Source organism: Felis catus, chromosome B3 (assembly GCF_018350175.1).
Source record: "Felis catus isolate Fca126 chromosome B3, F.catus_Fca126_mat1.0, whole genome shotgun sequence".
Classification (NCBI taxonomy): domain Eukaryota; kingdom Metazoa; phylum Chordata; class Mammalia; order Carnivora; family Felidae; genus Felis; species Felis catus.
Window position 1 is genome coordinate 82173102 of NC_058373.1, and position 27240 is coordinate 82200341.

The 27240-nt window shown below is 35.8% G+C and overlaps 1 protein-coding gene across 12 annotated transcripts in view; it reads left to right on the plus strand.

Annotated features, from left to right (window-relative positions):
- The window catches only part of AKAP6 (A-kinase anchoring protein 6), a 591089-nt gene that overhangs the window by 473947 nt on the left and 89902 nt on the right, over window positions 1-27240 (plus strand). For all 12 annotated transcript variants that reach the window (XM_045059777.1, XM_045059778.1, XM_045059775.1 and 9 more), the window contains 2 exons: window positions 19642-19788; window positions 22845-23069. In XM_045059777.1, coding sequence (XP_044915712.1) covers window positions 19642-19788; window positions 22845-23069 — 372 coding nt within the window. The remainder of the gene's footprint in view (window positions 1-19641; window positions 19789-22844; window positions 23070-27240) is intronic.

Here is a 27240-nt window from a genome sequence, read left to right on the forward strand (position 1 = left end):
GGAAGTAAGGATGTTACCTGGAGTTTCAGGACTGCAAGTGACCTCATAAGGACCTTCATTTCATTTCATCTTTTCCAAGGATTGTTTTTCCTCCATCCCAGATAGGAGAGAATTTGTCCTCCATTAAAGATCTTTCCAGAGGGAATTCCACAGCCGCCCATTAAAATGTTTAACAACTCTCTCTGCCCTTAAAGTCTTCTTATATCTAGTGTAAATCCCTTCTGTTGTTAGGTTTAATTGTCAAATCGGCCAGAATCCATGGTCTGTAATTAAACCTCTTCTTTCTGTTTTCTATACGGTCACATTTCTCAAGCTTTTGCAGGTTTCTTTTCAAGTTAAAAAATCTTTTAGAAGTCCTTTATATCAGCTTTGTCTATACTCCATCTAACTGAAACCACTTCTGCCCTCTTTCGTAGGAGAAAATATGCTAATATTCAGACAGTACTGGTAAATCCATATATTTGAGGGGCTTTAACAAGCTCCACGGATTTCTCCATCAGGTCTTTCAACTCTCTCTTATTAACAGTTAATAAAATACTTCATGGATGGTTTGGAAGAGGAATATGGCCTGTCTGAGATGGTATGACTTACAGTGTATACCTAAAGAAAAAGGAGTTTGAAAAGGAAAAGAAAATGATATAAAAGTGGGCTAAAAAATCCTCTTCCCATTTAGGGACAGAGCTGCTGCTTCTCCCAGTGGATGTGTAATATATTATTTATGTAAGAGAGAGCATCATGCTTTTGGCTCACATTCCATTTGGAGCACATACAGTATGACAGTTTCCTTGGCTTATTGTTGTATATATGGCTATCTATTTTTAATACATTGCTTTTGTCTTTTTTTCATGCTTGCTTACATCTGTTGTTATGAAAACTGACATAAAGTTTTTAAACATAAAAGAAGTGATGGAGAAAGAGATGGTAAGAGACAAACAACATTTCAAAGGAATGCAAGATGGAGAAACAGGAGCAAAGTCTCCATGGAGAGAACCCAAAGCAGCCTCTGCAGGATAAATGGGAGGGAGGGTCAGAACATATTTCTGTAGTCACAGAGAAAAAATGGTCATGAGGCTACAGAAAGCATTTCTAAGTTAGAAGGAGCATAGTACATTTTCCACCAAAGTGTTTAGACTTTTTAAGCTGTAGTTTTCAAACCTGTGAAATGGGGATAGGGATAGCACCCACTTTGAAAGGTTGTCAGGGTTCAATGAGTAATGTATGTAAGGGGTTCATCCTTGTGCTTGGTAAATAGCTTAATACATAAGTAATACAGAATCAGGGGCTAACAAACTATAGTCTGAAGGTCAAATCCAGCCCCCAGCCTGTTTTTTAAATAAAGTTTTATTGGAACATAGCCAGGTGCATTCATTTATATATCACCTGTGACTCTTTTTATAGTTCGATAAGAGAGTTGAATAGTTTCAACAGTGACCATATGTCCAGCATGCCTAAACTATCTGACTCTTTGCAAAAAAATTTTACCAGTCCCTGGTATAAATAACTATTATGTCAACTCTTTGGTAATATACATTATTCTACAGACTTGAATGATTTTCCAATTCAAATTTTCTATCTGTTGTATCGCAATAATACCTGTTGAATATCGTTCTTTTGCCCAAGGTTCTAGTTTTCCTTTTGTAACAACCCAAAGTCGGCCTGTTTTCCTTACTTTTCAATGTAGCATTAAATGGTTAATTGGTTCATTTCACCACCAGGTGGCCTCCTACGCTCTATTGTGCTTGTGGGACCCAAAGGAAAGCAGAAAATGGATCTAATGCACTTCTTTTAACTTTGGCTGTGATGCTGCTCTTATTAGCACTTCTCTGGTGACTCCACTGCTCTGAAATCGCTCTATATTTATATTTGGCCCCGAAACATAAATTCACATTGACCTTTTTAGAAGATGAATTATAGATCAGAGTTAGAAAGAGTTAAAAAGTAAAAACAAAATAAAAATATATAAATGCATACTCACACATACATCAAAGTGATTTTTTAAAAAAAGAAGTTTGGCTATCGCTATAAGAGGTTTACCATGACTCAGTATTATTCTCATATGTGTACTGGCAGAGTTAACTAATCCCGAAGCTTCCACAGGAAAGACAAAAGCCACTGCCACTCAGATCTCCATATGTTAATTTCTCTTGAAGAGCATAGGTGGACTTCACCTCAGTGCCCCAGTTTTATTAAGTTATTTTATTTTCTAGATTCTTATTTTGAGTTTTATTTTATCTTATTTTTGAGCTTTACTAAAGACCAGTGCTTGGCGAGAAAGATTAGAAAGCTGTGTGATAAAGTGCTAGAGAAGGAGGCTGGATTCTCCTTGGGCAAAGACTCTTCTCCCCGCAGGTTTCATTTTCTTCATCTGTTGTAAAACCAGAAGGATGGATTGGGAGCCTCTGAGGCCCATTCCAACTTCAGTATTCTCTCATTGGTGAAAAATCAATGATTGATACAATTAGTAATTGATTTGATAGGAACAATCTGGCAAAACCAGAATTTTAGGAACTCAGTTTCAAACGGTAAGGAAACAAACCCATGGGTAAATATAATTTTTTGGAAAACTACCATAAAAAGTGTATAGTTTCTAAATGTCAAATTATTTTGGTTCATTTCATATGGTGTTCATAAATGCATACTTTATGAGACTTCTAGACCTTTCCTTTACATTTTACTTTCGTTCAGTGGTAGATAACTATTCAGTTGGATTCTCAACAGTGTCTTAAATCTGTCATGGAAGTTTAGCTTTCTCTTTGATGTCTTATTTTCTACACATTTAAATTTTCCTACCTTTTTCTTTGGACACAATGATCAAATCCTCAGATTTCTTTACAGCAGAAAATAGATATATTCACTTATATTTCCATTGAAAATGGGTCATTTTATATGGTACAGATAACCTGTTCTTACTTTCTGCCTGAGTTGGGATACGCACATCACTGGTTTGTATTTGAATTGTCACATTGGATGTCATGGCAAATACTGCTAAAGGCATTTAGCTGTCTATGAGGAAAGGACCAGAATTGTCCCTAGGGCATTTTGGTAAAGAACAGGCTCACGTTTGAATTCAGAGTTACCCAGGGAGACATTGTGACAGGCAATCTCTCTAATTCCGAATTCCCTACTGGGACTACTTCTCTGGAGAGCTATCTGGTTAAAGGCAGATTCATACTTGCTTGGGGAAAAATTGATTACAAGGTTTTTCCCACTTTGCAAACTGCACTAATTAGTATCAAGCTCAACTAATAATATATGAAATTTGCATTACTTTCTGTTTGCATAAGCACAAACATTTCCTACTTTCTTTTTTTCTCATGTATTTTTAAATATATGTTCATATGTCACATGTTGATGTCTGATGCATATTAGGAATGAATGGTCTAATACTTCACCTTTACTTTAAAAGTAGGGAAAAGTAGAAAATGATGCTGTCCAGTCTGTTGGGGATTATTATATGCTATGAAAAAACAAAATAAAAAGAAGATTATCCTTTTTCTTAAGTAATTTATAATCCATTTGGAAAAGCAAAACCAAAAAACACAAAAGAATAGTAAAGATAACAAATATGTGTGGTACCAAAAAATAAGTGCTAGCCTTCTTAGAACATCTTCATAGAAGAAATGATATTTGAATTGGGACTTGCTGGATGGAATGTAAATAGGTGGAATGGATATAGGTGCATTGCAGGAGAATGGGATGTGGGGGAGGAAAACCTTCAGAGGTAGGGGTTGGTTTGGTGTGACACCTAACAAGGACTTTACCAAAATCAGGAAGATACACTGGAGAAGAGTAGGAAATGAGCAACACATCATAATGGCTTTTGTCCATGTGTTCAATTAAAGTCAACAAAAGGCAAGAGACTTTTCTATTGAATTTTGAATCCTAGATTCAGTGTTTTCTTTAGTGAAGGGAGGTTATATACATAAATATACAAACTAATGGCATAAAGGAGATGAGAAAAGTTATGCAAAAGGTCATATTTTCTTAGCAGGCAACATTGGATCAAGTTTGAACAAACACTTATATATAGTGCTTTTTATGTAACAGAGCTGTTCTAAGATCTTTGTGTATATGCATGCATTCAAACCTCACAGCAAGCTTGTGAAAGAAGTATCGGTAGTATCCCCAGATGAGCAACTAAGGCACAGGGAATTGCACAGTTAGCAAGCAACGCAAACAAATTTTGCTGTCCAGTCTGTTGGGGATTATTATATGCTATGAAAAAACAAAATAAAAGGAAGATTATCCTTTTCCTTAAGTAATTTATAATCCATTTGGAAATGCAAAACCAAAAATGGGCAATCTAATTCCAGGCATATATTTTATTTTTATTTATTTGTTTGTTTGTTTGTTTGTTTATTTATTTATTTATTTATTTATTTATTTATTTTTGTCAAACTCTTTGAATCTCACTGATTCACAAATTAATATATGTGGCATGGGTCCTTGTCTATTACCATGTTTATAGGACCTAGTGATCAAATGGTTATGTGTATGTAGGTTTTGACAAGTAGTTTTACTAGGTAATATCAACATATTCCCTCCTCCTTCCATTAATGGTAGAGAAAAATAGTAACACTTTGTTGATATATTTTCTAAAAGAAGGAAACTATATATACATAGTTAATAAATATGTATTATAATAAATATATATATAATATATGTTATATATAAATATTATTTACCTTTTCAGTGACTCCATTCCTGTGTGACCTATTTTATTCTCTAATGTGAACAGCAGTTACAATACATTATTCCTAAGACATATAACAAAAACAAATGGGAAATATGCAGTCTTACCTTGCAAATGGGTAACAGATGAGAATGTCATACTACAAACATATTAAAATCAAAGACTTTGTTTTAAAATAGTACATTATACATAGAAAACTGAAATTTCGTACAAACAAGATCTATTTATATCTTAAAATGTCTATGGTGGATAAGTGGTAAGTATATCATTGTCCCTGTTTTACAGATGGGATGACCAAGGAAATATGAAATAAAGTCCCTCACTATAGCAAGCCACCATAAAGCAAAGGCAGAAGTAACAGTCACAAAGAAAGTGGTGCCCAGTCCAGGGGCTCCCTATTGATATGCTTAGAGAAAATCCAACGAAATCACAAATGTTAGGACCTATTTCTTCTTGAAAAGTTATCCAGCATTATGGCTGCCCTAAATGGCCACATTCTAGTACTTCTGCTTTTTTTTTTTTTGTTTAGATCTCCACTTGCTAGATTTTTGCAGCCCCTATGCAAAATTTTAAGTCATCATTATCATATTCTTTCATCTGATTATTTCAGAGGAACCATTCACCGAAAACCTTCTCTCTAGCTGTGATTTCTTTCCCCTTCTGCAACATTCTCTATTTTTATTAGTTTTTATGCTTTATTCTCTCTGGACTGTTACTGTTTCCCCATCTGGAAAAACCTTTGTAATTTCCCCTATTTACTTATTACTTTCTCTCCATCCATCTGTGCATTTCTTTCATTTTGTTCTCTAAATCTTTACTCCCTCCTCTTTCTCACTTTTATCACTCTTGTGATTGGATACACACACACACACACACACACACACACATACACACACACACACACATTGTGTTTCTTTTTGATGGATCTGTTCCAATAAACTTCCTTGAATGTTTATGGCAGACTCCCTCACATAGCTGGAAAAATGCTGAAAAGCAAGTATCATAACCAAGGTTTGTTTATTCTTTGTAGTCTTAGTTTATGCTAAGAAATTTTCACCTGTACCTTAGAGCTTCTTTAAATTATGAGCCATCATTCATTCTTCTGAACAGCTATGACTATCAGTGAGAGCCTATCTGCCCTTTTAGCCTCAACTTCATGCTACTAAAAATTTGTGGAGGTTTGGAAGATGAAATTATACCAAATGAATCTGGCCATAGAAGCTGCAAGGGTGGAGTTCTTAAGTGTGTTTTGACTACCCAGAAGTCACTTTATTTTTTTGTTTGTTTGTTGTGTGTGTGTTTAATTTATTTATTTAAATTAAATTCAATGAATATACAGTGTAGTATTGGTTTCAGGAGTAAAACCCAGTGATTCATCCCTTACTGAAGACCCCACTAAAAGGGAGAATTACAGGTCAATATCCCTGATGAACCTGGTTCCAGTCACTTTGAATGGCATTCTTGACCTTATTGACTTTGTACCCCCAGGACCTACTAATTTCTTCACAACTCTGGAGGATATCTAAAGATGTGTTTTCAAGAATAACAGCATAGCCTAGCAAATTAAGCTAAATTCCTTCTGAAAGTTCTGTTCTGGATTTTAGAGATATCTTACTGACCTTGGGCAAGTCACTTAGCTTCTGTGTATCAACTTCTAATCTGTAAGACCGAAGTGATATCACTTACTTTCCCCATGGGCTTGCCATAGGAGAACAAAAAAAGAAAACAATCCATTGAAATGACAAACTTTCTGATGCTGAAGCAACAAACAGTGCTTAAAGCTTAAAGCCTGAAGCCTCTAGTTTATTTCCTTAAGATCTCTCTGTAGAAAATATGGACATGTACCCCAAAGAAACCAATCAAAGAGGCTACAACAGAAAGATTTTTAAGTCTATAGCAGACTGGTGTTGGAACTGGAAATTGGACCCAGCCTCTTGCATCGTGGTCAAATATTATTGCTATGAGAAAACTGTGAATTCCCAAAAGGTGTCCTTAAATATTGAAAAGGTTTCTGTCACCTTCCTCTTTTCCCTGATACTTTTTATGGAAGCTTTTCTTATGTTAACCATTCCTGGCCATGGGAAACAATTAACTTTGTTCACAGTTTCTGTCTAAAAATTGAGAGTAATACTTCTATATTGGAAGTACTGATCAAGTAAGTTTTTCACTGAGCATGATGTTCATTTTATTATTATTATTATTATTGAGAGAGACAGAGACATTGTGAGCAGGGGAGGGGCAGAAAGAGAGGGAGAGAGAGAATCCCAAACAGGCTCCGCACCATCAGCACAGAGCCTGATGTGGGGCTCGAAGTCACGAACTGTGAAATCATGACCTGAGCTAAAACCAAGAGTCGGATGTTTAACCAACTGAGCCATCCAGGTGTGCCTAATGTTCAAAGATAAATGGAGGCAATCACATGCTTCTCATTTCTGTGTACTAATACTATACCTGACATATATTTCAACAGATGATATGGGCTCCCTTGGCCTTTTTGTGGGGAGAAATTCAAATGAATAAAATGTTTTCCAACTACCTTCTACATCTAACCCATAATGCTAAAAGTTACAGTGGATAAAGGGTGATCAACACATGATCCATGATGTTACACACTCCACTGTTGGAATTTATAATGTAATTCTGTAACTACATTCATCCTCATCTGCTGTGAAGGTACTAGAGTACCCTCAAAAAAGTGGCCTAAGGCATCAAATATTTTACAGTTCAGGGATTTGGGTGGTCACCAAGAAAAACTCCATGGCATTTGGGTCTGTTAAGATTATAGATGTAAAAAGTCATAAGTGCTCTAAAAAGAAAAAGCCTCGATGTGAATACATAAAGGTGCGATGGCATTTCCATTGTGTTTTGAGAGCAGTAACTCTGGAAATGTTTTGATTGGCTTTGTCTTAAAACGTACAAACATAGTGAGTTGTGGATATGTTTCTCAGAGCTAGTGGCCATAGTCCCTGGGGAACGCCCATTTGCACTAACCTTGACAAGATAGTTTTTTATAATGGCAATATGGGGGAAAGTGCTTTCAGCCTTCATTTGGGCCACTGATTCTCATGGATTTCCAAAGTCACCATGTTCTGAGGCAATATCTTTTTGATAAACTACTATGGCTACAGTATTCTACCTCTCATTTTTCTTGTCATCCTCAAAGAGAAAGCAAGCATTCTCTTAGAAGAAGCATTATCAACAGCATTAACATGAGAAATATATGGTCTCTTCCTTATGAAATTAATTTGGCATTATTTTTGAGGTGCGCAATATCTTGGCAACTGCTTTGGTTTAAAACTCTGTGATTTGGGAAAAGCACGTTTCAGAATGTTTAATTCAGCAATACAAAAGGCACTAATGAAATATGCATGTATGAATTTTATATCATATTAGTTCCCTCTTTCTTGAAATCTGAATAAAAGCCAAACATCTGGATTACGTTTGAAAAGCCTGAATTTCCAATTTTCAGAGAGATTCAATCTATTTTGACATTGCACACTTAGCCTTAACATTTACAGTGTGCTATTAACATTACTTGCAATTGTAAAAAAAAAAAAGTCCAGATTTAAACAAACTCGGTGCCTCCTAATACTAAAAATATATCTATATTTGAAATGGCTGCCGCTGCACAACCATATACGTCCATGGTGTTTAGGCTTCATCAGCATTTCTATTATAAATACTTGCATTGAACAGGCCTATAATTCAGCTATAGAGATATGGGGGTAAGCTTTGATATATAAATTCTCCTATGGTTATATATTAAAACAACAAACAGCATTTCATGCGTCATTTCATTTGAGAAACTATCCATTGACTCAATGTTTTCTAAAGATCTCAAATATTCAAGGTACTCCGTGATTGGTCAAACAAAGTATAGTCCTCATCCTTTGAGAGTTTATTCTTCAAATATAAGACAAACAATAAGATTGCTGTTTTTTTTAATAGATATTTGAGTATATTTTGACAGGTAGACTAAAGGCAAGTATATATTTATGGTCCTAATTCAGGGAAGTTAAGTGTGGATATCAGTGCTTTATCTCATTTCATTATCATAGTTTACTTAAGACATAGCTGGTCAATCAAGCTTTAAGGGGTAAGGTAAGAAGTTCTATGTCTACCCAAGAGATTAAAGAAGACAGAAGAAGGTGACCTTGTGTTTGAAGTTTGCATAATAGTAAGCCTTCAGTGGACTGTGCTTTACTACATTCAAATTTTTACTGGATTTCTAGCATATAGTAGATTTCTAGCATGTCTCATTCTTCTGTGACATGTGGAGAACAGCTCAAGTCAGATGTCCCTTTTCTCTTCTTATTTTGCCTTATTAAAAAAATCCATTAAATTTTACAGTAGTTCCCAATTAAGCAAAAATAGATGTATTTCAAGGCATTTGTTTAGGTTAGAAGATGGAAAGCAAAAGAAATAATACTTTTAAATTGGAAACTTTTTAAAAGGAGAAAACTGAATTTCATTACATTAATTGCCGCTCCTCATGTCTTTTTTCTTCCTACATTGCGTACTCTAACAGATATTACATAATTGCATAACTATTCTTACTATGTGCTGACATGACATTACGACAGCCCTGATATGGTGCATCATAATGAAACCGTAATTAGAACAGTCATGATGTATTATGGCAATGATCCACATCGTCACTGAAGTGCATTGGAATGCACAGAAAACCCATTGAGATGTGCAGATTTTCAACATAATATAGCACAACCATGAAGTTTCATAGCATGGAGGAGAAATTGCCATTATGCCCACATTGCTGGCAGCAAGAGTATATAATGCATTTCTTCAATATGTTAGAGAAAGTTCTGCATTGATGGAAGAAAATTTTTGAGACTGGTATTTGTGAAGTTTTTGTCTTAAAAAAATCTACAAGAAAGACCTTGTTGAAATATGGACTTAACTGCATATATTCTATAGAAGTTTCCTATAAAATATTTAGGTTTCGTTTAATACCTCAAATTCAATGATTGAAGTATTTTTCCTGAAGTAGGACAGATTGAGGATGATTTGAGGATTTTCATTTAATCTTGTCTTTTCTTCTCATTTTTTGTGCCCTATCTTGAGCTTAGATTGTATGGCTCACGTTTTATGTGGTTGTAGCTTTGCTCCCTTATTGTTCTCCTGGGTTTCTCTACATGAGAATCTTATATGTGAGTCTTGTTCAGTAAATGATGGCTTCTTCTTAACTTGGTGTGTTTTGATCTTGGCATTCTTTCTATACATAATAATATGATTGTTACGGCTTATTTGGCAGATGTGAGCCCAAAGAAACTCAACTTTTTAAAGTAGAGAACTTTCAATTTTATTTTCTAGGCCAATCCTCATTTAATGCCCTATTGTCTCATAAAATTTCCCAACCAGATAGACTTTGGTCTCTGTTTGAATACCTGTGGTAAGTGGAAACTCACTGTTGCCCAGGCTTCATTTCTACTTACTCTTTAGCCTCTGAGCCCATTCCTGATCTCTGAGATCAGATGAAAGAAATGAATATTTTCTATTGAAAGCCCTCTAAATTTTCCAAGTCTGCTAACATGTCCTTCCCACTCTTCTGTCATCTTCAATTCTTCCTTACTCCTTGGCTGAATATCTTCAGCTCCTTCAACAGCCTGCTCCTTGGAGAAGTGTTGAATATTCTGCCTTCCTTGAATGTTCTCCTTTGGACATTTTATACATTGTCTAAATCTCCCTTGGAAAATGGAACCCAACCAGAACCAGGACTGCAGGTTTGGGCTTAGTAAATCATAGTCGAGCTGATTTGTTACTTTTCTTGTTTATAACCCTGTGATTGTTTCAGTCCAGCTCCAAATCATATTTCCTTTTTTATATTTACCTTCCACTATCCGTTGACTCATTGAACCTAATGACAATGAAGCCTATTAACTTCTATTGTGTGTACAATTTTTGTATTTTTTTTTTATCAGGGAGAGATTATGAACTCAGACTTGACATTGATCTTATCTCCTACTTAGATTTAATCTACTATGCCAGCATATTGTGTTCCCTTTAGAGTATAGTATCGTCATAAATAGACACTGTGAAGCAGTTGCCTACGCATTCAGATCCAATTCAAAGATATAGTTTGGCCTGTAGGTGTTAAAAACTTTTAATTCAACATATAAAAGTTAGGAGATTTCACATAAAAATATATATTTCTATCTGCTTTTAAATACATATACCTGTCCATATAGAAGCCATATTGAAGCCATATTCTCACATGTGAACAGTTGGCAAAGCTGACTAGCGGCTGCCCCTTTTAGAGGAAACTTGTATTCTCCTATCCTCCATAATCCACACTACTTCTTCCTATTGCCCCTTCACTGGGATCAAATGTTAGTAATCATCACATTTTTGCATTGTTTTTCCTTTAGTAGAGAAAACACTTCTCTTTTTCCAAGACACTGGCAGTAGTTAGAATATGAAAGAAAATGACTTAGCTCAGCTCAACTACTTTAGTTAGTTGCCAGTTAGTAGGCTATTGGAGCTGGCCAGTACTGTCTCAAGAGAGCTGATTGTTAAATATTCAGGAGTTTTGCTAGCAGTAGCAAATTTTGGTAGTTTGAAATCTGCCATGGTGGGAGTATACACAACCAGGGAAATCAGCAAGCACCATAAATCAGGGCTTCCCCCACACCCCCAGAGAGCTGGGTTACTAGTATACCACCACCTGTAGGTATTTGAATTTCTGATCTCTGACATAAGATATTTATTATTATTTATTGGTCACTGAGATTAGTGTAATCAGCCAATCAAATTAACATGCCATATACGTATTTTACTCATATGTGTCATTAATAAAAAAATATTGAATAAGATGACCAAAAAACAACTTGTGGTATAACCTATCCATTAAACAGTGATCATTGCATATGGTTGTTCAACAGGTTCTCAGGAAAACTCCTTGTACTTCTGTGCTTCTAAATGATTGCATCCTTCTGCTCCCTTTATGCTTATGAAAATCTAATAGAAGCACATACACCTGATACAGGAATTCACATCCTTGCTGTAGGGATTTAAGTCATTAGATTTTGGGTGTATGTTCTTAGCAATCTAATTATGTTTAAAATCTGGTTAGTAGTGTAGTAAATAACTGGTATTGCTACAAAATTGCATTGAGAAGGTAATAGGATTGAATTTCTACACAAGTTGACAGTCAATTAAAATTTCCATATATCCAATGAGTTAGCCAGTTCTTGGCCGGGGAGCTAGAACAAATGCCTTCCTCCTAAGCCGATCACTTCAAAACAGGCAAAATTTTATAATACAGTCAAATCAAGACTCAATGCCTCAACTAAAATGTGAGTTTGGCTTATCAAATACAGATCAAAAGCAAGAGATAGACTAGAGAGCACCCACAATATTTCTTCCTTAAATTCCTCTATTTTTTATTGTCACTGGAGGAAAAATAACACATTAAAACCTCCTTACTGAATTACTGTCCTAAACCAATAGATCCATGGGGCTTGTTCAGCTAAAAACCACAACAGACTTTGTAATGCAGTGATGTAATCTTGGCTTTGTGTCATTTATATTCAACCTAAAAAAAACAATTTTCTTGAATAGACAGGCTGACAACAATATTGTTCGGTGTGGGTTTTTATTTGGATTCTTTCCAAATGGTTCACATGCCTTCACAGTAACACATCATGCTTGCTTACGTTTTTTGCCTGAATTCCAAAGTTTGCCCCTTTTACTAGCTTTCTATTTTTCTTTTAAGGTCTCAGTTATGTTTGTAAAACTAACCAGCTCCACCACAAAATTAGGATGTATCTTGCAGAGTGCATTCATTTTACTTTTTGCATATTTTTCCTGAGGTCATGTCAAGGTTAGTTTGAATTCCATCCTACATTAAGACTTCTTTCACAGCTATTTAGCTCGGCAGCCTACTCCCCGCTGGGGTCTGCCCCTTGGGCACGTCAAAGCTTCAGACCTGACAAATCACACACAGATGAAGCTGTACAGTTTTTTAAACAGTTTCATCAGTAACTTTTCTTTATCTTTTTCACTATCCTCCTTCATACTGAGATTTTTTTTTCCCTCTGAATTACCATTTAAGGAATCTTAAATTCTATGTGGAACAGTTTGTTTTCCATCAGAATTACAAACTGGCAATATCATTTATTTTCTAGTAAATCATACTAATAGCCTCCTAGTCACCAAGACTACAGACTGAAAGACGTGTAGACCATTTCTGACTAGTATAAGTGTAATTCCACTATTAAAATCTATTTGTAGCAGGAAGCTTAGTTTTAGATCGGTGGCTACATCTACCCGAATCAGGAAAAAAAAAAGTCAACCATAAAAATGCATCGAGTTTATGACATATTATGGGTTGAGCCTGGAAATGTTTCTCAAATGGTTAGTAATATGCCCTTATCAGTATTTTAGCAAACTGTAAAACTAATGGTGCAACTCCATTTCCTGTTTAATTGATGAAGTTAAAATGCTTGGTTGCTAATGAGTGTATTAGCAAACAATGTCCCCTCTACAGGCTTAAGTAGATCAGGATTTTTTTTTTTTTAAAGCAGCTTACAGTCCTTATTTTTATATAATGAAAAAAGTTGGCTGCCACAGAATTGCTAGATCAACTGAAGAAATGGTGTAATTATTGTTGTGTAGTCACTTTGGCAGTGTCAAACGGCCAGATTATAGTTTTCTAGTTCTCACACTAGAAAATAGTTATTTTCTTTTACAAACCATAGGCTTTTCATTACATTTTCATTCAGGACAAACAATACCTGAAGATCTTAACTGCAGACTAAGCAGAAAACTTAGAAGTGCGAAGAAAAAATAATATCTGAATGATTCTCCTCTCCTCAGTCCTCTTTTACAGTTAGCTCAGTATAAAAGTACCCAGCAAAGGGGTCTATAAAGGTTGCTTGGTTGAAACTAATTAAAGACAGGTCTAAATAGAAAAAGAAAAGAAAAAGGGATCAAAGGAATTACATTAGGTGTCAGGACGCTGTTTGGGGAGATTTATTTAGAATTTTGTAATTCTATTACAGGAAAAAGCTAAATTCTAAAAATGCCCATTTTTGCCCTAATTCCATATTTGCGTTATTTTTGCAATAAGATACGTGTCAACAGGCAAACATCTTGAAGAAATCATTTCGGCGTTGGCGCATTAACACATTATGGTGAAAAGAGAGGCTTGTGCTTTTCACGCAGCGCATTTCAGTCTTCAATTAATGTGAAAGCACTACAATGCCTATGCAACTTCTCTTGCCTAGTGGTGCACCATTTATCATTGCAGTTTTACATTGACCTTGACACCCACTTCATTAGAATAAAGATTGTCTACCATTTAGGTTACATTGTTCCTCTGCACAGAGACCCCATGCAAATTTCTGTTCAGATAGAAGAGCTGCGAGGCTGTCAGAGGTCATCTGCATTAAATGATTGCAGCTATTTTCCAACTGCTTCTTTTCATTCTACTCAATTCAGGCTAGGAGGATCAATCAAGTCCTCTGCCTGAAACAGTGGGACTGCTGGGAATATAACTGTTTTTGGTAGTAGTAGATATGCCCTAAACAGTATTAAATATTTAATATAAACTCATTAAAGGCCATGCAAAGGCTTCAGAAAGATATCAGATTTATAGAGAAATGTAAGGGACTAGAGAACCTTTAAAAGATAAATAGAAGGAGAATCAATTTTATAATTTTAGAGAGTAAGATTACAATAGTTCTTAAACTTAGTAAATCTTTTCAATGGAGACTTTTTTCTCACCCTTGACGTGGGCAGGGAAGGGAGAAGACAGGCAGGCTTGGTGTTCTTAGGCAGTATTTTACAGGAAATCAGAATGAAAAGTTTTCAGTTCTTGGTGTTTTTAGTTTTGTTCTATAACAATGAATACCGTTCTGGGTATTTATTTTCAAAGGCTTAGGTATTTGTTATGTAAAAGAAATGATTGGAGAAATAAGTTGCCAGGTTTCCTACTTAAGTTTTCTGAGTGATATAATTGGAATTAAATTATTAATGGGAGATACTTTAAAAAAGATTGTTTTATGATCTTCTATTAGGGAATTTGCAATTCATTTTAATATTTGTAGTTTGATTTATATTAAAGATAATGCAATCTATGTCCAATTAACAATACATGGCCAATGTAATGTGATTTCCAGATCATGCAAATGGAATAAGCTAGAAGAGGGGGTAAAACTCAATTCTTAACCTCAGATGTAATTTGCTGTGCGAGTTCTGGCAATTTTAAATGACATTGCACTTTTTAATTTTTCCAAAGGCTCAGCAGCAAATTTATCCCAATCAAGAAAGCCTATTATTAATTTACAAGGACAATTGTAGGAGTCTTTATAATTTCTCTGTGCAATTATTCGCCATAAATTGCTAATGGTAAAATACAAAGAGTTTGTAAGAAATAACGACTCTTATTTGTCGTGGGCTCGAGCCGCCTTCTTCATTCTCGAACATCTTCCCCAAGTGTTGGTGAAATTGGCTCCATGTGAAACATCACATGCGTCATGAGATGCTGGACACTGGTGTTCTGGAAAAGGGGGCAACACCAGAGGTGCTGCAGAGACGACACTGGCCTCTAGCAGATTCCAGCATGCGGGGGCATGTACAGCTGAGCTGTGGACCCTGGACTTTCATATAAAAAGACTCTTTGTTCACCACTGAATGGCATTAGGCATGGACTTGCTGAGGGGCCACCATGAAGTCTCGCATGAGGAGGGCAAACACTAGCCAGAAAACACAATGCGGGAGTCATAGACAGACACATCTCTGCATTTTTGTGCAAAAATGCCTATTTTCCACATATAGTTTTGCTGGTAGTTTGGTGTTTTGGTGTGTTCCTACCATAGGCTTTCTTGTTAAAAGACTAAAATACATTCCCCCTCCCCCCACTGTATTTTCTCTATCTGTTGTGTGTTTACAGGAAAGGAGATTATGCTGGATATACAGGTGTTTGTGGTATTACTTGGCACTTGGAAAGATATTAAAATTTGTTATTCTAATGACTAGATCATTTTCCTTGTTTAAAGTTTAACTCTTCCTAATATAAAGTCACATCAAGCCCAGTTAAAATATGGTATAGGATGTAAATACTTAAACCCCGAAGACACAGAATCAGACAGCCCTGTTCTAATAATCAAGAAAATTCTTTGGTTTAATTCTTGTGCTTCTCGTAGCCAAAACTTCACTCTCTGCTCAGCAATGTCTGGTCTCTTTTCAGCATAACCAACAGAAGCACCATACAAAAGTCTTACAATGGATGTCTTAATCTCTCTGTGTGCTTTTAGAGCATTATTTTGAATTCCATCATGCTGCCTTTTTTCTTTCCTCTTCTGAAGTTTTATTACAACAGCAGAATTCCCAGGGAGCTTTGGGGGCAAGGTTCACATAATATAGCCCTGAAGTTTTGCTTAGGTGGAATCCATCCCCCAATCCTGGCCATCTTTTGATGATCTTTCTATTTCAAAAAGATTCACTGGGTAGAATCTTATAGCATTAGCTGTATGTAGTTTATTTTCTATTTTTTTATTTACTAGACAGTGAGTATCTACAACCCTTTCATGATGCTTTCTTTCTCTGACCTCACCGTGACAAGGCATCTTGTTCTTTAACATTGAGGGAGGCAGAAAAATGCTGGAGTTTCTCAATGTGTGCCTTCTATACCAGTTTCAAAATGGCTTATTCTTCTGGTTTCCATGGTGACAATTAACACTGTTTCAAGGCATTGTTCCAGTCTCCATTTAGGCAGAATTTTTGGTGTGATTTTTAACAAAAAAAAAAAAAAAGATTTTAGGAGGGAAAAGAGCCTTTAGCATAACTGTCAAAAAAGTTATCTCAATCAAGTCTTTATGCATTTCTAATTATATTTACTTCAGAAATCCCTATTTTTACTGGCTTTGTTTTATAATTCAATTTTAGCGTTTGTACTTTTAAAAAGAAAGGACTGAGTGAGAATTTCTGAAAACTTCCTTAATTTTTAGTGACAACAGCAAGCTAACATTGGTGGTTATTTTTAACTCCGGTTTTAAAGTTTTCTTCGTATACCTTCTGTACACCTAGGAGTGGCATTTAGGATAGAAGTGGCCTGCGTTTTTAATTTAGATCATTCACGTATCTATTAGGAGGCTTCATTAGTCAAAATTGAATTGGCCAAGCAAATACACTTAATAATGTAAATATGCCCTTTCAATAGAGTATATTTTATTTTTGACTAGACAGAGAGGCCCACAGCAGGTGCTGTGGGGAAATTAAATACTGGATGCTTATTTACCTTAGCACTCAAGAAAAGCCATCTGACTTTAACTTCGTTAATCTCATTTTTGGCTATTGAAGAGTAGTCTCTATCATAATATCCCAGGCTATAGGACACAATGGGGCAGCCTCTGCTCACTTACTGCTGTGGGTGAAATGAATATGAAGATTAAATTATCTTCTCACCACAGGATAAAGTAGCCCTACTCGATAGGATGACTGATAGAGCAGGCCGTTGATTCTCCCCGTCTGATGCTTCTGAAAAGATGTTGGAGAGAGAAGAGCAAAATGTCCTGAGCATCAACAAAAACAACGTTTGCATTATTATATACGTATACTGCTTGAGGTCTGAAATCATATCAGATTCAACCTTCAGAGTGCCTCAAAAATAAGAACAAATATTTTTGCCTTAAATTACATGACATTCTAGTATCTTTCAGGTACATACCAACACACCTAATAATTGGCTGGATTATCTTAGCTTTTATAGTTTGAAGGCATTGTCCATCAATCACATCTTTAATCAAGCTCTTTATACAGTAGGTTATGTGGGGACAAGACCAGGGAGAGTACATAAAGACAAGTTTTTTTTAATGTAATAACCGTTTATTACAGGTTGCTGTGACTACTTGTACCGCATTTCATAGAGAAAATTATTTTATTATGTCTAAAATTAAATTAATTGCTTTTTATATTTTTATTATTATAAGACTATTACTTTTATGGGCCAAATCTAAACTGTTCTCTTTCTTGACTGATCTGCTATGTGGGAGCCATTAAAAGTTGGGATAAAGAGAGGGGATGAGATTGTCACAAGTGACAGTGATAACTGGTTGAGGCTGCTCCCAGGTGGCACAGCTGGAGGACTCCCTCTGTCAGGGCACGTGGCAAAAGCAAAAGATTTGAATAGGACTCGTCTGCCTGCCCGAAATGCTGGTTTCCCCAATATTATGTCAAAGAAGTCTTACCAAATTAATTATGTAAATCTTTGTCGGCAGCATCATCTTTAGATGGGAATCTGATTACATAAAGCAGATTGCCCTCTCCTCAATCATCACTCTGATAAATAAAACACTATCTGGGTTTCTGGAATACTTGTTGAGTGTTTGGTCCAGAAAACTCGAGTGGCCAGTGTGTTTTTTAAGTATTGGAGTAACATGATCCTGGTAATTGCCTGCCATTAGAAAATGCAATCAGAATCTCCCACCTATCACAGGTCAAATTCTGGAAGAGTTCTCAAACAACCCTTGATTTTTTTCGTTATGCATATTCATGTAATTTTGGATACTTTGACACCCTGATCAACATTCATTAATACTATGAAATGCTTTAAACCACCTCATTTAAAACATTTTGTTCTGTGATCCACAAATGACTAACATTTGGAGAAGTTTACATAATACAAATGATGTGCATGCTTAGCGTAAATGAAAGATTAAAATAAGAAACTAAAAGTATGCAAACATATGCACGTAAATGCTGAGGATCTATTATCCAAAACAAGGATTTCACACCTTCTTTTCCTTTAAGCTGCTTCCAATCGTATTTTAGTTTGGGATCATATACAATATCATGGTTTAAAGGTGAATAACATGCTTGGGCAGGTTTTGAACTTGCTGATTTGCTGATTTGCCCAGACAAAAGCTTTTCTTATTAGATCTGTTAAGGTGCTCCTCTTAGCTTGGTTAGAGCAATGGAGCAGTACTACCAAGAACCTTAGTGCCCCAACTTTTATGGCTCAAAGAAAAAAAATGGGGATTGCCATTATACTTTGACAATGTGCTGAAGTTGTAAAATATGTGTAGTATTTTAACTAGAATCTAGTTTTCAACTCAGAGGTGTTTTTTGTGTGTAGTACCTTTTAAAAATATAGCCACAGTCATTTATAGCTATTCATAATACAAGACTTTCTAACTATGAAGTTATCCAAATAGAGTTATTTGAAGAGAGTCACTATAGTAACTGCCATATTAAATGACACTTACATTATCTCTAGCAAAACATCTTTTAGCAGAGACTCACTTGGCAGTTTGTTACAATACAATGTATATTGGGGGAGAGGGGACTGTAATCAATTGTGATGTTTGGGGACATTTTACAATAATCAATAAAGAAACATAGATTTGTAACCATTTCAAAGCTCTGCTTTTTTCTCTATATAAGTACCTCTTCTTCAAGCCCATGCAATTTTTAAGTAAAAGAAAATGGGGAAAAAAGGGTTAACTGAGAACTCTGGAGACTTACAGAATAAGGAGGAAGTTTACACAATCTTTAGGGAACATTTTATTTGTACCACCCTGTACCACGAGTCCTTTGTGGGGCAGACATGAGAGATGGGCAGCGCTCTGGAGCCAAATGTTGACCCAAATTAACTGTAACAGTAAATTTTCCTAGACCAGGTATTTTCCTACTTGGAATATTCTAAATTAAAGACCCAATGTGTGTGTAAACTTTACTTTAATGTGACATAAATTTTAGTCAACTAAATGGAATACCTTGGATGTTTATGTATGTGTGAGTAATATATACTTTAACTGTTTTCAGCAATATTGCTCAACGACTCAAGGTACTTAGGTTTAGCCTTCCCATAAATTTTATTGGAAACAAAAACTTTTAACCCTCATGAGCGTCACTAACTCTGTGCTCAAAGATTTGCAGAGAACACCTGTCTCCCTAATGATAGCTTTCCTTCTCTCTTCTCATTTTAGAGATACAGTGTGGAAATGTCCATCAGGGACCTGAAAAAGACGGAGCTGCTTAGTAAGGTTGAAGCTTTGAAGAAAGGTGGCGTTTTACTACCAAATGATCTCCTTGAAAAAGTGGATTCAATTAATGAAAAATGGGAACTGCTTGGGGTATTTGCATTTTTATTACTGTTTGTAGGTTATGTGTACATTTTTTGTGTAGTGAAGTACTCTATCTGTCTGATTTCTAATTTGAAGCACAAATATCTCTCTCTTTCAATTCACTACCTACATTTCAAACAAGCTATTTATGCTATTATGAGGAAAAAACACTGCTTTTCCTTTTCTGTGGGATTTTTTTTTACACTGAGCTTGTCTCCTCTCAGATTTTAATAATTTTGGTTCTTTAATACATACAAAAGTAAGTAAAATATGCCATGTATTATGGGTATGCACCAAGTGAACTATAATACAGTATATCTGATATACACTGACTGTCATGCTTGAATGAATGTTAATAGAATTTACTCTGAAGGTACATGTTAGAGACATCCACTGTGTAACTATTTACTGTACCCTTCAGATGAAAAGGGGAGTTGTCACTACAGCTTTCAAGTGACACTAAAGCCACCAAAACAAAGATGCAAATCTGACCCAAATCTGAATTGCAGAATGAAATCGGCCTCTGTTTTGTGCCTCAATTTCCAGCTCACTTTTAACAAAAGCCAAAAAAAAAAAAGTTTCATGTAATTCATTTCACGCAATGATGGGCTGGGTCTCAGCCAAAGCCTGAGATGCAAGAATCTGGCAAAAAGGCAATATAGAGATTCTGTTACCCAGAGACCTGGATGGCACTGTGCACGAGACAGTACTGTCCTTTTGTTGGAAGACAGCTGAGAGAGAGAGAGGTTAGACTGTATTTTTTCATCAACTTCTCTCCTAAATTGCCTTCACTTCAAATCAAGGGTAAGCTAAATTTGTCAATTACTTAAATGATTAATTATAACAGCAAAGTATGGGTGGTGTCAGTTATGGAGCATAATTTTGCATGCCTTCCATTTCCTGCCTCTTTTTTTTTAATTTTAAAGAAATAATACTCCAAAAATATTTTGAATAAAAAGCTCTCCGTGTACCTTGATGACTTGGAGGATTGCCAGTGTTCAGTTTATGCCATACTTAATCTAGGTGATTAAAAAAACTGCAAGTTTAAATCCTTGCTTTCTCATCTAAATTCACTAGGCTCTACACTTGTGCAAAGTAACTTAAAACATGGAAAGTTTTTACTCTGACCTACTGTTACATTACTTTTTAATAGTAATTAATGGCTTCCACCTTATAATATGATGATTTAGGTTGGAACCTACTAACTTGTACAGAATTCATTGATCTCCTGCAGGAGAAATGTGGTTAGCGTACGACATTTTTAAAGGGTTGTTTTACTAAAGAGATGAGAACAGCAACTTTATGTGTTTGATAGAAAGAGCTGTAGTTTAATATATCTGTTTCTAATTTGATAAATAACTAAACACAATCTTTTTTGAAAATTGTTTGATGGCACGTATATTGCTTCCTCAACAAAAATTTTAAATCAACATAATATTAAAGAAACAGAATATTTAGCTATCCTTCATGAGTCAGATACCCGAAAAAACGGTTGCCATTTTGACAAAAATACCATTTGAATACAATATGCAGAGTTTTGTCATGATTTAGGGGGAGAGAAGGGCGGGGGGAAGATTTTTAACCAAACCTGTGCTGCAGTAACACCACCAGGCATACCGCTTTAATTGGCATGATTACATTTTAATTGGCATGAAAAAAATTTAAAGACAAGGATTTTAACTTCTAACAATAGTAAAATAGAGGGATATGGTTTTTAATATTACTTTCATCTAAGGTGAACAGTGTGGAATGGAAATACATTAGAATGAAATGTCAGTGGTGCGTACAGTTTAATCTGTGAAATTTTGTCCCCTGTGCTGCATATTACTCTGTCTCAATTGCATATTAAACAACCCTATCAAGGCAGGCATTGGCATCTGCTGTGCTGACACAAATTGTGAATTAAATGAAATTGATGTCCTCTGTCGTATATTTATGAAGACGGACCATTCTCTGAAGTATTCTGTTTATGAAGAATTTATGATTGCAAACTGTTCCAGAACAAAAAAGTGGCAATAAATTCTTTTTTGTGACCCTACCCTCCAAGGGCATTGATTTCACCTCCTGCTGCTACTTTTGTTACAGCATAAAAACAATAGCTAAATCTGGATTCCACTGAGGGTCTTCAAATTATCAATATTTGCACCATGAAAATACAAGGGTGTTGCCAAGAAAGGCTATTTTTCTGTTATGATCTCCTAAAGATACTATTTACAGAACACCACACGGCAAGTGAATGTTTGTTGACTTAATTTTATTTGTGTTTTAAGCTTAGTTTTGTAGGTTTAATTCATCATTATAGATTAACTCCTACTGATTCTCCAGAGTGTTTTCCATTAAAAAAAAAAAAAAAAGCCCTCCCAACTGCACATTCATGCCATAGTGGTTAATCTAAGAAGGCTTCTAGCATAGTGGATTGGGGCTTATTTTGACACATATATAAGAAAATCTAGCAACCAGAAATGCAAAGTGGTTAAGTGTGGGGTTGAACAATTTCCAAGTCAGGTAAAATGTGCCAACAGCACCGAGGAGGCTACCCCTTCTGAACAGCCCTCAGTCATATATGGTTTGGGGAATTATACTTTATGAAACAAAACAAAACAAAACAAAAGGAATTTAATTCTCCATGCATAATCTACTCCTGGCCTCTTTAGTATATTGATTAAACTCAGACTTCTATCTCCTGAAAATGTTATGCAGACACTAGTTTACTGTAAACTCCCATCATGAGAATTCAAATGAATTTTCATCAGTGTCCATGGTGAACTTTTCCTTCCTGTTAAAGGAAATTATAAGTGAATGAGGTCTTCTTAAGCCTCTGGTGGTGGTCAGAACAACACACATGGCTCAAGAATTCGAAAATCCTAAATGGAACAATGAGCTAATCTGAACTGAATGTCAGTTGTGAAGTAGCAGGTGCAGCCGGACACCTTCCAGGTGGCTCTTGTTACCAGCCAAACTGTGATATGTTTTTGGTACCTGAGCTAATCTATGTTTTTGTTTTTTTTTGTTGTTGTTGTTGGTGTGTTTTTGTTTTTGTTTTTGTTTTTAATCCGATGCCTTAGAAAACCCTAGGACAGAAGATCCAGGACACAATGGCAGGGCACAGTGGGTCTGGTCCACGTGACCTGCTCTCTCCCGAAAGCGGAAGCCTGGTAAGGCAGCTGGAGGTCAGGATCAAAGAACTGAAAGGGTGGCTAAGAGATACAGAGCTTTTCATCTTCAATTCCTGTCTGAGACAAGAAAAGGAAGGAACAATGAATGCTGAGAAACAACTGCAATACTTTAAGGTAATAAAAAAACAATCCAAGTTGATAAAAAGCTTTCTTTATGGGAGGGATGAAATATTTATCAAGTACATAAAGTATTATACCCATGTATCTATGTATCACTGTGCACTCAAATGTTTCCTTGAATTTATAGACACCCTCCACGTTTCTTGTACGCCAACGTCTGTGTGTGTATAAAGATGAACATTAAGCATATCAAATACACATTGTATGGGGGGGGAGTCTCTGCTGCTTGTGTGTTTTGTGCAGTGCCTGTGGAGGGAGGGCTTTGATAAATTAAAAGCAGACCAGCAAACACTAAAGATTCCTGAGGACTTTGAAAGGCAGACCTAAATGTTCCATAAATAATGTGGCTAAAAATACTTCCATGAAGTGATATGATAAAAGCACATGATTTAATTGAATACCATTAATGCTAACAAAAAGAAACATAATTTTTACATGTGAGAGTATCAATTATTTATGGAGGGAAGAAATAAAGTAAGAGGTTCCTACATTACAGGCATATTCCACCATAGAAAAATGCCAACCTTAGCAACACAGCTATGTGTGTGTTCACTGGACGTCCACGAAAAAGCATGTACTTCATTTGTGACCATGGTTTATGCACCATCTATTCAAAAGCAGTTTAAAATTCAAATATTTTCTTGTATTGCCTATGGTAGTCTATTCCCTTTGAATCTTCCTGTAAGTGCAGTGATTATTTAGGCTCTGGCTGTTATCAGTCTGAGGCTCTGGGGTTACAGGATATGAACTTGGTGCCAAGAAACCTTCTGGCATAAATAGTCTCAAAGAGGAGAAAGGAGAAAACCAAGAAGGAGAGAACTTCTTAGGACCAAGGAATTGTCCCTTTTCGATGCTTTCCAGGACCAGGTTTTATTCACTCCCAGCCCCTCCCCCCACTGCCATCCCCTTGCAGCCCTGCAATCTTCCAACTGTCTATCGTAGAATTGAGTCACATGATGGCTCCCTTTCCGTCTGCCACATAAGCAGGCTCATGTTGCTTACTTGCATAGCCTTAGAGGAGGAGCTGTCAAAGGTAAGGCCACAATACTTCCCAATAAACTGTCTGCATTACACACCTACAAATTGCTTTGGTTGAAAACCTTCTCTTCTGCCGCTGAACTGACAAGACCAAACTGGAAATGAAATGAAAGCCTCTTTCCAAGGCAAATAGGTTTTACTCTCTAAACTCTAATGTCCAGAAGATTTGTTATTTCATCTCTACTTGTCTTGCCCTAACCCCCATCGCAGGGAGATGGAGCCTTCTGGTATTTCCCTGTGTTACTTGAACATAGCATGCACCTTATAAAGCATCCTGGTCATTAGTAGGCTGGATGCTGTGAAATATATTTTTTCTCCACAGTGTCTATGTCACAGCATTAATGAACCAGTTAATGACCCCAGCCAGCTGTGTGACCTTGGTCATGTTCCTTATGTTATCCCTTGGTGCCTCAATTTCTTCATCTAAAATATGGGATGCTGATAGTCTTTATCTCACACAGTTATGAGTTTATATGTATAAATTATTACTTCTGCTTTTTGTGTAATGGTACATTTAAAGGCCAGGAATCTCTTAATATTATAAACCCAAAAATGTTATACAATAATTGGAAATAAAAACAGGAAGTTTGTTATTACAATTATTTATATACCTACACCATATCTTATAGGTATTTATAAACAACTCCCCCTCCCATGTTTGTTGTTATTATTATAAATGTAAGAGTGAGCTGTTCTGCATTCATTTTGCTGACGCTTCCAAAAGACATTAGCTTTATGCTTTAGCTTTGTATAGTGTCATGATTTTCAGCTATCCTAGTAACAAATTTAAGAGAGTTTAAGAAACAAAGGAGAAACAGTGAGAGAGAACAATCTCTAGACTTCCAGATCAGTAGATAATTCCTAGGTATCCTAGTCATTTGCTAATACTTTGTAGCCACTAGGGAAATATTCACTACATCTGAATCACTATTTACCATGTGCATTTTAGTGCCTGAAAATAATCCTAGGATTTTTATTTCAAAAGTGCCAGAGACTATCATATGCTCTTTGCTGTTTTATTTGTTTTCCTCAAAGATTGTTTTTTCTTAGGGCATTTTTATATTTTCAGTGTCGCTGGTCATCAAACTAATTGCTTTTGTACCCCATTCTTACATATTTAGCTGGTTTTAAAGTAGGTATAGACGTTTTTCTATCCTGCCCCTCCCACAAAAGGTAAGACTTTGATGATAATGTTCATCTCTCTATCTGATTTTCTAGCCCTATTCCATCCCCTGCCCTCCTCACCTTAGATAATCATGAACCCCATATTCTTTGTGCCCTTGCTTTCCTTTGATAGGAAAGAATATTTTTTTATTTTATTTGTTTTTAACTTTATTAAAAGGTAATCATGCTGTGTATTATCTTTTAGGACTTCTTTTTTCATTTAATATTGTAATGACAGGATTCATTCATGTCATTGAGTATGGCTATAATTCATTTATTTTGATATTTGTATGATGTTCCATTGTGAATATATACCTGTATCTAATTTAATGCTAATAGCAGCCTGTGAAGTTGGTATAGCATCTTGATTTTGCAGGTATGGAAATGGCCAGTTGAAGGTTAAGTTTTGTATGTCTAAGGCCAGAATGAGTGGTGGAATTAGGGTTTTTTTTCTTTTGTTTTCTAAACAAATTTTAAGTTTTTTATTTATTTTAAGAGAGAGAGAGAGCAAGCAGGGGAGGGGCAGAAAGAGGGGGAAAAGGAGAGAATCCCAAGCAAGCTCTGCACTATCAGCATCGAGTCCTACGTGGGGCTTAATTAAACTCAGGAACCATGAGATCATGACCTGAGCAGAAACCAAGAGTCAGATGCTTAACCAGCTGAGCCACCCAGACACCCCTAGAATTAGGTTTAAATCTAGGGCTGTCTGACTCTAAAGTCTATTCTCTGAACTACTATGCAAAATTGATATTTATTGATATTTACTGAATTCCCTTCAATGCTGGATGACTCAGAGAGAAGAACAGAACAGAACTAAATGTCACTATTGCTTTGCGGTTGGTTTATCAGTCACAATCTTCAGCAACTGGGCCAGAATAGCAAATAGTTTTGGCTATTGAAGATCTTGGGAGGTGAAAGTATTTGTGTTTTTATTTTACAGTTTTATACTATATCAGTGTAGACCTTTATTTTTGTCATGTGTCACTTTTTAAATTGAAACTTTCAAAATTTTTGAGATTATGGAGTCTTGATAATTCTCTATAACCTGAAACTTGAGTCCCTTCTAAAGTTTTGACCTTGAGGAATTTGATCAGATGAGCTAAGTGGATCTAGCATGATGGCACTTCTTTTTTGTTTTTTTAAGAAAGCTTTATGCCTGTCTGTTGGAGTAAATGTCTTTCCTAGCCAGAATTTTAAATATTTCTGAGCTGTTTACTCTTTAGTGCTTAGTGTATGATTAATCAAGTGTTCTGTATATTATCACGTTCATTGGAAGAATCAAACCAAATGTTTGTAATATAATAATAATGTAACATAATGTTTATAACCTGTCAAAATCATAATTGATAATAAGCATATGCAGAATAAAAACTTTTTACTTACCACAAATCCAAAGAACAGATACCCTCTGCCTTTTTACGTGATAAAATTTCTCAGATAGGAGTTATTAAAGAATCTTTATGTGTGGAACTCTTTGCCACAATTTGCCTCTTCTTGTGGGTTCCCAAATGTCTACTGCTGTCATTGGTCACATGGAAGACAGGATTTATCCACAGGATATAGCTTTATGATTCTCCATTCTCTATAATCTCAGGCTTTTAATGGAACAAATTCCTTTATATGACACCCAGAGTAATGATAGATAAGCCACAGTGCACTACCCAGGAGAACGGGTAGGAGGGTGCTGCATATGAAAAGGAAAACCTGTCCCTTTGTAGACAGAACTGTTTCCTTCTTTGAGTTTGGTCTGGGATGAGAGAAAGGATCAGGATCTTAAGTTTTCAGAAAAAGGGAAAAAGCAATTGTGGAATGTATTCTTTTTCTTTAAGGCAGTAAGTGTGATAAATGTGGGGTTAGACACAAGGTGAAATTCTACCTAAGAAAGAAAGAGTCAAAGCCCAGCATGGGGAGATACATGAAGATGTGAACCTGAGACCCTTGGGACAGAAATGCAAAATTGTCA